This window comes from Cydia splendana, chromosome 11, assembly GCF_910591565.1.
Source record: "Cydia splendana chromosome 11, ilCydSple1.2, whole genome shotgun sequence".
Classification (NCBI taxonomy): Eukaryota; Metazoa; Arthropoda; class Insecta; order Lepidoptera; family Tortricidae; genus Cydia; species Cydia splendana.
The window spans coordinates 11217433-11230337 of NC_085970.1; the positions used below are offsets into that span (position 1 = coordinate 11217433).

The 12905-nt window shown below is 34.0% G+C and overlaps 1 protein-coding gene and 1 non-coding gene across 3 annotated transcripts in view; both read left to right on the plus strand.

Annotated features, from left to right (window-relative positions):
- The window catches only part of LOC134794893 (myosin light chain kinase, smooth muscle-like), a 67383-nt gene that overhangs the window by 13872 nt on the left and 40606 nt on the right, over positions 1–12905 (plus strand). The window contains exons 1-2 of one of the 2 annotated variants that reach the window (XM_063766733.1): positions 7629–7765; positions 11825–11868. In XM_063766733.1, coding sequence (XP_063622803.1) covers positions 7725–7765; positions 11825–11868 — 85 coding nt within the window. In that variant the 5' untranslated portion in view covers positions 7629–7724. Of the gene's footprint in view, positions 1–7628; positions 7766–11824; positions 11869–12905 lie in introns of those variants that run through there. The other variant, XM_063766734.1, reaches the window with a different exon arrangement.
- Positions 7994–8067, plus strand: Trnaa-agc (transfer RNA alanine (anticodon AGC)). Its single transcript has one exon. It is a non-coding gene; the product is annotated as a tRNA-Ala (tRNA).

Below are 12905 nucleotides of genomic sequence, written 5' to 3' on the forward strand. Positions count from 1 at the left end.
ATAAAAATAATAAAATCATTTATCCATATATATACATTTTTTGATAACTTTATACGTTTTCATTTTGAGTTTTGATAGATGGCAGTAAATTTACAGTGACTACAAAATTTACAATGACAGGACCCCTCTATACTATCTATTCTTTTTGACAATACTAAAAAGAGGTACCTACAGTCGACGTCAAAAATATCTATGTTTACACTTTTGCACCTTACTCCTTTGTAATAAGGAAAACATCATATCTTTGACGTCGCCTGTACCTATTTTTATCTATTTATTTTTCTTAGTTTTTATTGTGTTTTTATTTCGATGTTTAAGAGGAATGCATAGCCAATGAACCCCTTTTGATATTTAGTACCTAGAAGTAAAACACCTTATTGCACAAAAAAGAAAAAACAGGAAAAAACACTCAACTAAGGCGAACTGATCCCTTTAAGGGATCTCTTCTATTTAACCTTTGATCAAGTGAGGGAGAATAGGAGACGGTAGACATCCGTACCTAGTCATATTTCGTGTCCACTTTAATTTCTTCGCTATAGGCTAAAGTATACAACACAAATAACTACCTATACAAAAATATTCAGTATCTAGGTTGTATTCGCTTACAACCTCACTCCTAAAAAGCTATATCCACTTTTGGGCACCTCATAACTTGTCCCCTTTCTTTCCCAATGGGTACAAAAAAGATAAACGACCGAACAGCAGAGATTCCTGCTCAAAAAAGCCGGGGCCTTAAAAGGAGATACCATATCGCTGGCCCAATATTACAGGGTTCTATGTTTCACTTTTATCGAACTGAAATTTGAACATTATCATAGTGATATTAAGTCGAATTTCAACTATCTTGAAAATGTTACATAGAACTTTGTAATATTGAGCCAGCGATATCTGTAAATAGTTGGCTACGAGTGACTTCGACATAGATTATATTGTAATTGATGTGTAGAAAAACGGCTAGCCCGTCTAAGCTAAGTTTGCAACAACTTGAACAGCAAAAAGTGAGAGAGTGTCAATAAAAATGTCTAATTTTCATAAAAAAAAATTACTTAACGTACCTATGATACGTTTTTGGCCCTTTCGTCTAAAACATGAAACGAGTGTAGGTATATTAGGTAGGTATCTTTTAAAAAACAAAGAAACTGCAAAAATATATTAGTTTTATTTTCGAAAAAATATATAATACCATAACGACTTCATTTAATTAAGTCATGTAGATATTTTTGTGATGTAAGCTGCATCTTACAGTATCCATTTAAGGGGCTACCCCACGCCAATGCCTTCGATCAGAATCCCTTGGTTTTTTAATGTTTTTTGTAGATTATCATATTAACAGCAACGGCTTTAAGCAATATAGTATCCCATATTTACTTCAAAGTTCATTGTTTTCGAGATATTTGGCATCAAAGTTGAACAATTTTAGGCTAAAAAACTGGTTTTCTGGCCATAACTTTTGTGTTAATTAGTTTAAATATGTAGATTTCGTACATGTAAGATCCTTCACAGCAAACTAGATAAGGAAAAAGTGTTTTTTTAGGCAATGTTTAAAAAAATCATAAAAAAATAAGTATTCATTTCTTTCAAAATCCGGTGGACAAAAACGGAGATAAAAGATTGAAGAACCGATAACCGTTTGTTTTATAATTCTATCTGTAGTGCAAAAAAAGGAGATACGATTCAAAACTTGTCAAAAATCGATGAAAACCTCGGGTAGCCCCTTAAGTGTTATCTTATCTAAACATAAGTACAAACAGGGCCGGATTAACCCTAAGTCAAAGTAGGCAACTGCCTAGGGGCCCCGCCTCGGCTAGGGGGCCCCGGCGGCTCAGCGCGCACTAATTTTTTTTTTCCATAGGGTATAAATTAATGAGTAAATTTTTTATTCTTATAATAATGAGTATGCTTTGTTATTGTTTTTTTTTCGATCCATTCTTTAAATTAATGAAATACTGTAATAATATTGAAGCAATACGTTACAGTTTACGGGGCGTATTCTGCGTACCTGTTGTAATAATAGGTGTTTTCAGGAAAAATGGTTCACTTTTGTTCGAACAACCAACAACTTTTGGGTTATTTCGACTCAGAATCACGAGGACTATTTATTAAAACAAAGAAAAAGAAAGAAGACGAACGTGTCCCCAGGTTTACATAGGAATGCTCGACCTTCAGCCTCCCTTTTTACCTCAATTTACCATTGGTTTGTGCTCCACGTCTCCTCTACTTCAGCTTAGCCTTTGGCCTCGCTGCGCTGAGCTCGGCCTGCGGTCTCGCTTTTTAATACAATGGACATTGGTTCGTGTCTGTGCTCAACTATTTATCCTGAAGCCTGATGAAGCAAGACTTTGATTTCGCATGAAAGCTCGCCTCACTGGGGCACTTCGGACTTTTAGGCCCAGATGAAGATCGATACTCGGCCTTTTAACACGCTTTCACAATTTGCGATATTGTTAACAAAAAATTTCGCGCTCGCTACGCTCGCGTTTATTTTTTTCTTACTTGACCCTGTATCATCTACATGTTAGCTTGACTGGTGAATGAATAGAGTTAGACCAAGAAAAGTCTGCAATGATTTTGATAGCATACGCAGTGCAAGTGTTATTTATACGTCATAATTTCATAGAAGTTTTGACGTTTAAAATAACACTTGCACTGCGAGTGCTATCAAATTTGTTGCAGGCTTATCTTGGTCTAACTCTAGTAATTTAAGTAATTTTAACATATGGAAATTCTTTATTATTAGGTTGATTCGGCGTTTGGTCTTATGGTCGGACAATCGCTGTTCAGCCTCGCAAAATATTAACTATTGAGAAAATAAATTTTGCGGCACTAGTTGAACTTAGCCTTTAGCCTCGCTTAAAATTTGCCATTAGAGGAAGATAGGAAAGTGACGCTGAAGCTCACATCTTTGGTATTCCACTGGGAATGGCCTTAAGCCTAAAGGGGTCTCCCCACACTTGACGCGAGGCGGAATCGGCAAAAACCGATAGAATAAAGCTTTATGTCCACGCAATAAGAGCGCAAATGACATCGTTCGATTCGGATCGGCTCGGCCGACGCCTGAAGATTAAAATTAAAAACGCAAACTTATTTCCCTGTACTGTACGGTTACCATCAGTTTGTTACTGACATAAACGCCGTCGAGAACGTAATTTACTTTCTATACATCTCGCTCGCACTCGCATATTAGTGCAAACGGGATGTATAGAAAGTAAATTACGTTCTCGACGGCGTTTATGTCAGTGACAAACTTATGGTAACAGTACTGAATATGCTGTGTGCAGAATTGACTGTAGGGGGCCCCGAGCCTCGCACTGCCTAGGGGCCCCGACATGCTTAATCCGGCCCTGAGTACAAACACTGACATTTAGATTTTTGGTAAAATATTAATATTCTGCTATTTACTATAGAATTAATACCAAAATTACCAAATGTTATTTAATCTAAGGTTTTTCATTTAGATATAATAAACATAAATATACAAATATTTTTTTTTACCTTCACCTATTAACTCCCGTTATTATATTTAGCAAAGACCAGTGGCTGAGGCTTTTCACAATTAGATACTAAACGACCGGTATGTTTACTTTAGGTACATTATACTATGTAGATATACCTACTCGTTAAGTAGGTACCTATAGGTACAAAAAATGCAGTAAGCACCAACCTAAGTAGTTAATGATACAGCTCGTTCCCAATTACTACCTACTTGTAGTCTGCTGTCCACTAACGATTTTTGGGCATTTAAATTATACTTAACAAGTTTTTTACCGATATGTTCCTAGTAAGTGGTAATGTAGTATGACAAAGTAAAAAAAATCAAAGCTTAGTTTAAGTATCTACGCCACCACTTTAAATTAGAAATTAGTTACAGGACAGCACAAACTGTAAAAAGTGCATAAAAAAAAGGTTTACATTGGTAAGGACCTACGTCTGACATCTAACAACTTATACATATAAATTCGCATATAAAATAAATCATTTTTCTTTTGCCACATTTGGACGGATCTAAAACCATCCAGTCGGTAAAACTTGATGCTTGACGGAACCGAAAGAACATACATAACACAGATATATAAAACAAGTGTGTATGTCGGGTTTATGTGTAAACGGGTTTGGAAAGTTGTGTCAATGACCCGAGCCGGTATGGTGACAGCATTTCGGACGTCTGGCCGCGAACTTCGAAAATCGAAATTCGTGTAGCATCCATCTCGGTGTCTCTACGAGTAGTAAGAGTAATAAGAACGATACGATGTTCATACATTTTCATCACATTTGCTTAGTAAGCGAGCTATTTCATGCATGTGCAGCGGAAGGTAAAGTCCATTTTACTCCCACGAGAGTTATAGATTTTTTTTATTATGTCCCTAATTCATACGAACCAAGTAAGGTTCTGAGAAGTAAAATACTTGTTAGAAGTCAAGGTATAAAATGAGTTTCACTTTCTAAATGCTAACGTTTATGATTTAATTGTTTTGTTTATGTTTAAAAATATTTAATTTGTTTAATTTAATAACCGTTTAAAATATTTTACACAATTTTTGCAAGTAGCAGGCCTGTACGCAATATCGAAGTTGAAACGAGAAGAATCCACATTAAAAATATTTTTCTCTTTATGTCATCTCAAATTCAAGCCTTCACTTTCGCTCTCATGTTTGAACGAATGTAAACTGTCATTTAATTTGATGACAGCACTTACCACTACTTTCGTAGCCTTGTGTTTTATACCAGGTTACGGCGAAGCAAAACTAGGTTTATGATTGTTAGAGTTTTCGTAAAACGAAAACTAGACTATATTTACAAGGGCAGACTCCAGCCAAAACCTTTAAAAAAGGTTAAAGTTGGGTCTATAGAAAAAAAACACGAAAGTATGTCTAATTTCATTTATCTTAAATGTTATATCGTTACCCTGCATACCATAGCATTATAATTTTAGTATAAAATAGCTAGTGATATAGCCGAGGGATCTGACAAGCCAATTTTAATAAATAAATAATAAACTCTACTAAAATATATTTTACAGTGGTACATATGGTGCTAATTTACGGCCCTAGTGCAGTAACTAGCACTATACGTGCGTATGCCGAAAATTTAAAGGGCCATATGTACTGTAAAACGTTGTACTATTCGCAACTCATGTCGATTTAAAGCACTCTTCGGTCGTGTTTCAATTTATCGCCACTCGTTACGAATTTCCCACTTTTCGCACTTCTGTCGTAAATTTTTACCAAATGTTTATTTTATTAGAGAGTAATTGAGATAAAAGGTAAAACAATATCTCTTATTCATCACGGGTGAAAACATCCAATTGTTAACTTGGGAAAAACTTTATTCACAATTTTAAGCGTAGACAATAGAAGTAAAAGCGTAATAGTTGTAATTAATTAAGTATTTATGTACCTACTGTTATAATTATATCTCTTATGCAATGTGATATAATAATAAATGATTAGTGGGATAGTGGGCAACTACCTAAATCAAACAATGCTCAAAAAATGCCATTATATTAGGTCATTACCTATGAAATTGGCGTTTTGTTCGGAGAATTTCAACGAAACACGAATTTCCATACAATTAATTTTGCGGATATTTTTTTGATGGCTAATTCAAACCAAACAAAATTTTTCCAGTAATTTTTGACACCTTTAAGGTATGTTTTCAATATCTCCATTTCTTGAAAATTGGTACCATTAGAAAAATATAAGTAATTTTAATACTCGAACCGACAGCACATGAAAAGACCTATTTTCAAGGCTTAATTCTGAACACTTAACAATAAAAAATAACAATTAATTGCTGTCAAGCAGTTTGGCGAAATCATATTGTAGTTTTATTGTAATTGTGTATGTACTTTTGTAAAAAAAAAAAAAACTAGGATCAGACTTATATCTATGAACAAAAACGCCAATTTCATAGGTAAGGACCCAATATATAAATTATCTACACTCACGGTTCATCTTTATAACCGAACGCACCTAAGCAGGTTAAATATCCAAAATATAGCAAAAATATTTTTGTAACAATACAAATTACTACTTACCGTAAAACGGGGTGAGTAGGTTTCGCGGGGAGAGTTGGGTTATGAATGGGGAGAGAAGGTTTGAGAGGGGGGTGAGAAGCGATTTTAAGGCTACTGCTACAAAAATAATGTATTCCAATTTAAAATGGGGCTATAGTAATACGCATAATAAAAAAAAATCATTCCAACAATCTTCCAAAATCACCTTTGTATGAAAAACCCTCTCACCCCAAATACGAGGCACTACGGGGTGAGGTGGGTTTTCCTCTTTATCGTCAAAGTTATGAAATGGAACTACCCAAAATAAAATACAAACTAAAATACAAACGTCCGAAGCACTTATTATATACACCATTCAATTTTCACATGTAAAAATAAAATTTTATCAAGGTTTGACAGTCAAATTTCACCCAACTCACCCCATTTTACGGTACTTATGTACCTACTTTGGCCCAAAAATACGTTGACAAATATTTTTAGGAATATTTTTCTAACATTTGCAAAAAAATTACATTAAAAATTGAAACTACAATCATTTAAGTAAATAAAACATATTATCTCCAAAATATTCTCATTTAATTTTGATACACAAACGCAAACGTTTGTTAAAATTATCAACAATAAGCCGCAGTATTAGGTATACATTTCTATCAGTTTCGGCCAACCTGTAAGTACCTAAATTAACTATCCCAATGTTGTGACAAAATTTACCAAAGCATATAATAAAGTTTTCTGCCAGTCAAGTTCATTGACTGTCATTACGTCAATATACTGCGACTAATATCGCGTATCGTCCTAATACGGCAAACAATGCTATAATCAGGCTTAATTATGCTACCATAACAGTATATCTACGTTCGCATGACGTATTTTGGCTCCGAACCCGGTGCCGCGTTCCGTATATGCCAGTCCTAAGCCAATGACACGGTGTGTGTAGAAATTACAGTTGTTTAACTCAATAATTGAGCTGTTAAAGCTTATCATAAATACAGGTAGAGTTAGACCAAGAGAGGCTGCAGTGATTTTGATAGCCCACGCAGTGTAAGCGTTGCCTATTTTAAACGTCAAAATTCTATGGAATTATGACATATAAATAACAGTTGCACTGCGAGGGCTATCAAAATTGCTGCAGATTTTTCTTGGACTAACTCTAGCACACAGCGACTTTTTGCAGCGATACTACATTTCAGATGTAGCTAGCGATGCAGAATCGTGTTTACGTGTGCTATGGTAGGTATACCAGCGCAGGCAACGCGACTGTATTGATACTGTAATAAACAGCAGATATGAAAAATATAATATCAATAATGAATTAATTTTCTTAAATCAATTAATGTGTTTATCTGCTTTAGATAGGTGCCCATGTCTTTTAGTTATGCATATGTGTACTTAGTGTATGAGTGAAGATACTGCTCGCCACAGTTTGACTGTGCCAACACGTATTAATGACGTTTGAATCAATGCATCGATCGTCTCGAACAATCAGTACGCTTTTAACACTTCCTCAAACGACCCTGTTCTGTAAAAAATATTTTATTTCTACAGTCCAACAAGGAAACAAGAAACTTTTATATTTTCATGGCTACGGATTTGATATGTTTTTAGACTACAGATTAAATTAGTCTATCGTGTACTACTTTTACGTTCCAAATTAATGCCCTATTTTTTTATTTGGTGTTATGAAATGTGATTGATTAGTGTTAGAAAGAAGATGAGTCCGTTAAGTGTGTTTAAGAAGACACACAGGCAGATGTAAGTTTAATGCACGGAAAAAAGATTTTCGTTTCTGTGGGTGACTTGGTGTGCTTAACAAACATTTGTGTTTGATTTGTTTACGTTGATTATATTTACTTGGACATCTATCTTCATCACTTTCATCAGAGTAGGTGTGAGAACACTTAAGTATAACAAGGTATTATGCAAACTTTTGAAACCAAGCTGAGTGGATATCATTTCAATGACAATAAGGTCTTGGTGTTAGTGCTTGGTAGCTCAGATGGAAGAGCACTGGGCTAGCGATCCGGTGGTCGTGGGTTCAAGTCCCACCCAAGACAGTGATTTTTTCTACTTTTAATTTGTTTCTAAGCTTAATAGCATCGTTCGCAGACGTTTCTGCTTGATACAAAATTAATTCGAACGAGAATATCGTAATCTAGCTTTTAAACCTAAGTAGTCTAGATATATTAGGTCCTTACCTATGAAATTGGCGTTTTTGTTCATAGATATAAGTCTGATCCTAGTTTTTTTTTTTTTACAAAAGTACATACACAATTACAATAAAACTACAGTGCACTCAATAAACAACGATTTTACATACAATTAATTGTTATTTTTTATTGTTAAGTGTTCAGAATTAAGCCTTGAAAATAGGTCTTTTCATGTGCTGTCGGTTCGAGTATTAAAATTACTTATATTTTTCTAATGGTACCAATTTTCAAGAAATGGAGATATTGAAAACATACCTTAAAGGTGTCAAAAATTACTGGAAAAATTTTGTTTGGTTTGAATTAGCCATCAAAAAAATATCCGCAAAATTAATTGTATGGAAATTCGTGTTTCGTTGAAATTCTCCGAACAAAACGCCAATTTCATAGGTAATGACCTAATATAACACTTTGAACTCTCGCGTTTTGTACACATATTTAATTACCCAAACGGGTCTACCACCCGCACAGGCGCACACCACCGCCCGGTTTCCGTGACCACAGCTGGTGCAACTCAGCTGAAACGTCGGAATTTAAGGTAAAAACAATGAAATTATGGTTACATATCAGAATACCGAAAACTGATTTACCTAATGTTGAATCACCTATGCTTGACTCACCTATTTTTAAATTACCTATCAATCATTTTACCTAAACATTGACTGACCTAAGTTTATAATACCTAAGCTTAAATAACCTAATGGACGAAATACCTAATGCACGATATACCTAATGCACGTTTTACCTACTGCACGTTTCACCTAAAGCTATTGTACCTAATGCACGAATCACCTATAGCTGATATGCCTAATGGACGATACACCTAAAGCTGATATACCTAATGAACGATGTACCTAAATTTGATTTATCTAATGGACGAAATACCTAAAACTGTTAAACCTATCGCACGAAATACCTAAAGTTGATATACTTCCTGCACGCATTACCTAATGTCGATATGCCTAATACACGGAATACCTAAAGTCTATATACCTAGTACAAAATTCATATCATTTTGCCGAATGATCAAGTCGCAACTCCACCCAATAAATCGTATGATTTCCCAACCTTACAGTAGAAACTGTTTGTTTGCATAACAACTTAAAAATACACTTTTTGAAACGCTTCTTTTTAGGTAGTAGAATGATTTCTGAAGTCTAATACAAAATTAGTTATCTTATCTTATCAAAAACTTAATTTTTGTAAGTTAGCATCATGACGATGAAATAAAAGTCGGTTTTGGCACTGTTTGGTCGCAGTTAACCTAACACGCTCCTCCTCGCTTTGCTCGTCGTCGCACCTATCTCGACTCTGGCAAATGACTAGACCTTATATTATAATAAAAAATAGTAAGTCAATTGAATGATTTGGCTAAAAAATTGATACCAAATGTTGTAAGTATGTCCTAATAATATTCTACTAAACAATAATTATATTTTTGATTTTAGGTACATATTTTGTTCACTAAGTGCATCGAGTTCAGGTATTTCGTGCATTAGGTGTATCGAATTTAGGTATTTCGTTCATTAGGTATGTTAACTTTAGGTAATTTGATCATTAGGTATACCGACTTTAGGTAATTCGTGCAGTAGGTATGTTAACTTTAGGCAATTCGATCATTAGGAATACCGAGTTTAGGTATTTCGTGCATTAGGTATATCAACATTAGGTGTTTCATGTATTAGGTATATTAGCTTTAGGTATTTCGAGTATTAGGTGTTTCAACTTTAGGTAAATCGAGCATAGGTATACTGAGCTTAGGTAAACCAATTGTAGGTGAAACGTGCAATAGGTAATTCGTTCATTAGGTGTTATGAGCTTAGGTTAATTGGTCATTAGGTATTTAAAAAAATAGGTGAAACGAGCTTAGGTGATTCAACATTAGGTAAATCGATTTTCGGTATTCTGATATGTAACCGAAATTATATCGCGGTAGACCCGTTTGTGTAATTAAATATAGTCTAGATATATTTGTTTTTAATTAGATGGTTGTCTGTAAAGTCGTAAGTAACAGGTAACAAGACAAGCATTGTTTAAAATAAAAGGACGAAGCCAAGGACAAACCACAATTTTCACAATCTCGCAAAATAAACTTTACCACATCTGCAATTTAAACCGTATGAACATGTAGCAAGGTCTCATTTACAAAACATAAGAATGGATAATAGGCTGTTGTTACAGCGATGGGAGTGATGGATGCGGGCACATGGACGCTAAATACAGACGACCCACTTGCCGAAGTCCGACACTGTTCTTGGGAAATTGCTGCAATATTATGCTATGTCATTAGATTTAGTACTGATATTTGGACGGAAAGTTTTAAAAATTGTGAAATTTTCGGAAACTTTTTGGAACGAAATGCTCCATCTGTATTTTCCTTTATTTTTGAGGAAAAAAACGAAAATTTTCCAACGTTTTGGAATATTTCCTCAATTGAACATACACTGGATGACGTGACAAAATTACAAACAAAATCTGAAAAAATCACTATAAGTAGTTACTAGTTACTGTCATTTTATTTTCTAGGTGGATATTTTTTTATTATATTTTAATTTTAGTAATGTTTATACGTTGGATAGTTAGAAACGTTTTCAGAGATTTAATATTCCAATCCCATAACCATTAACAATGAATATTTTTAATAGGTACCTACCAAAAATATTATTACATAATACCTACATATATAATTTCTAAAAATACTTATCCCCCTGCATTCCTTCGAATATTTACCTACTTTGCATGTGTCTTGAATAACTAAGTTCGAATCATTAATTTTATTCATACCCAAATTGATTACCTATTTAAAATTGAATAGTTTAGTGGGTTTACCCATTCTTACGCAATTTTTAACTATTATTTAATCACTAAACCCATTTACTTAATAGGTTGAGAGCATCTAGTAATAGGATTTGAAATTTCGACGTTAGATAAAGAATACATAGTAGGTAGGTACAATTTAAGATATTTTGTATATGTATACTGTTAATTTAATGTAGTTCTTGCTCAGATTTTTTGTTTTCTGACGTTAATACCGAAAATATTCGAGTTACATTTAAACTGACATAAATCTATGATTTTTTTTGACTTAAATATAAGTAATTACATTACACTTTACTTTACATACATTTTAAAATAAGTAAATACGGGTAAAATTAAGTTATAATTTTAAACATGCCCCGAAGGTTTGGGTGCGGCAATGAATTCATGAACTATGAACTTTGTTTATTGTAAAATAGTTACCAAACTACGAAATAAAAATAAGTAGTAAGCTCCCAAATGTGATTAGAAAGTTAAAATAGTTTCTGTTTTTACAATTTTTATCTATTTTTTGGTTAGTGTAAAACTCGACGTTCCTGAGTATGGTTATAGTGCATAATATATCATATCGAGGTCTTATTATAATTAATTACCTACGGTTATGCTATGCACCCGTGTTGTATACCTACAAATTGATATTACGTCGTTAACGCTCATTTACGTGTCTAATATAATTATATTAACATGGGACAAGTTACATTTGAACACGTGTCATGTAGCTACTCTATTGTATTTCTCGTGTACATAATTGCATCTATTTATGAAACTAATTTACAATGTTTACTTACAGATCATCAGAGATGATACACGTCGACGAGACTGACCCGGTTGGAGGTAAGAATCCACAACAATTACCTGACCATTATAGACCTTAGTAATTAAGCAATAAGAGTTAAGATAGGTCAGTTAACTATGTGCAAGATGGTAAGTTAAGAACAAGCTGCCTTAAAAGGGACTTATTGCGGTAATCGTTATTGCAAGATAAGACTTTAATATACTCTAATCACATGTGCGAGACTGCCTTGGTTAGTCCTTTCTATTCTGGATAGACTGGATATCGTCGGGCGACAAGCAAAAGTCACTAAGTACTATCCAAAAATTAAAGTAACAATGCACTTTTTTACACTCGTAACACGGTTTATTGTCCAATAATTTCAATGGTGTTAGTTAGTGACTTTACTTTAAATATGAGGTTATGAGTTATGAGAATCGAATGAAAAGTATGTACAATACGTTACGTATATGTATGGACATGAAGATGTCCATGCTCTACATGTCTAACATTAAGCGATTAAGCGTAGGTACAGTCGCCATCAGATATATCGAAGCGGCCAAGGTGCTCACAAATATCTAAACACGCATCTATTGTTATGGCAAGTGCGTGTTCAGATATTTTGAGTACCTCGTGCGCTCCGATATAGACTGATAGGGACTGTACAACCTTTTCTTTTCTGATAAATCTTTGTCTGAAAGTATCTATATTGTCGTTTTATTGTATCTAGGTAAACATGTTTTTATGTTTTATATGATTTCGGTAATAAGACCGCTGACAGTTTTTTTGACAATGACCTAAAACAAACTTTCTAAGACTCTAAGCGGTCATTTCATAATGACCGCTTAGAGTCTTAGAAGAAAATATTCAAGTTACGTCATATAGGTTACGATGAATGAAATAAACTTTACTATTCTTAATACCTCCATACTACGAGTACGTAGTTTTACTACGTGCCTCTGAATCAGGTTTATGTACACTGGAAGAGGGAACTACGGAGTTATGACCTATTAATATACGTGTATAGTCGAAAACGGGCTTACCCCAACTAGCAAATCTATGTGCTATAAAAGTTGAGAGCACGTTTTTATTTTCGCTT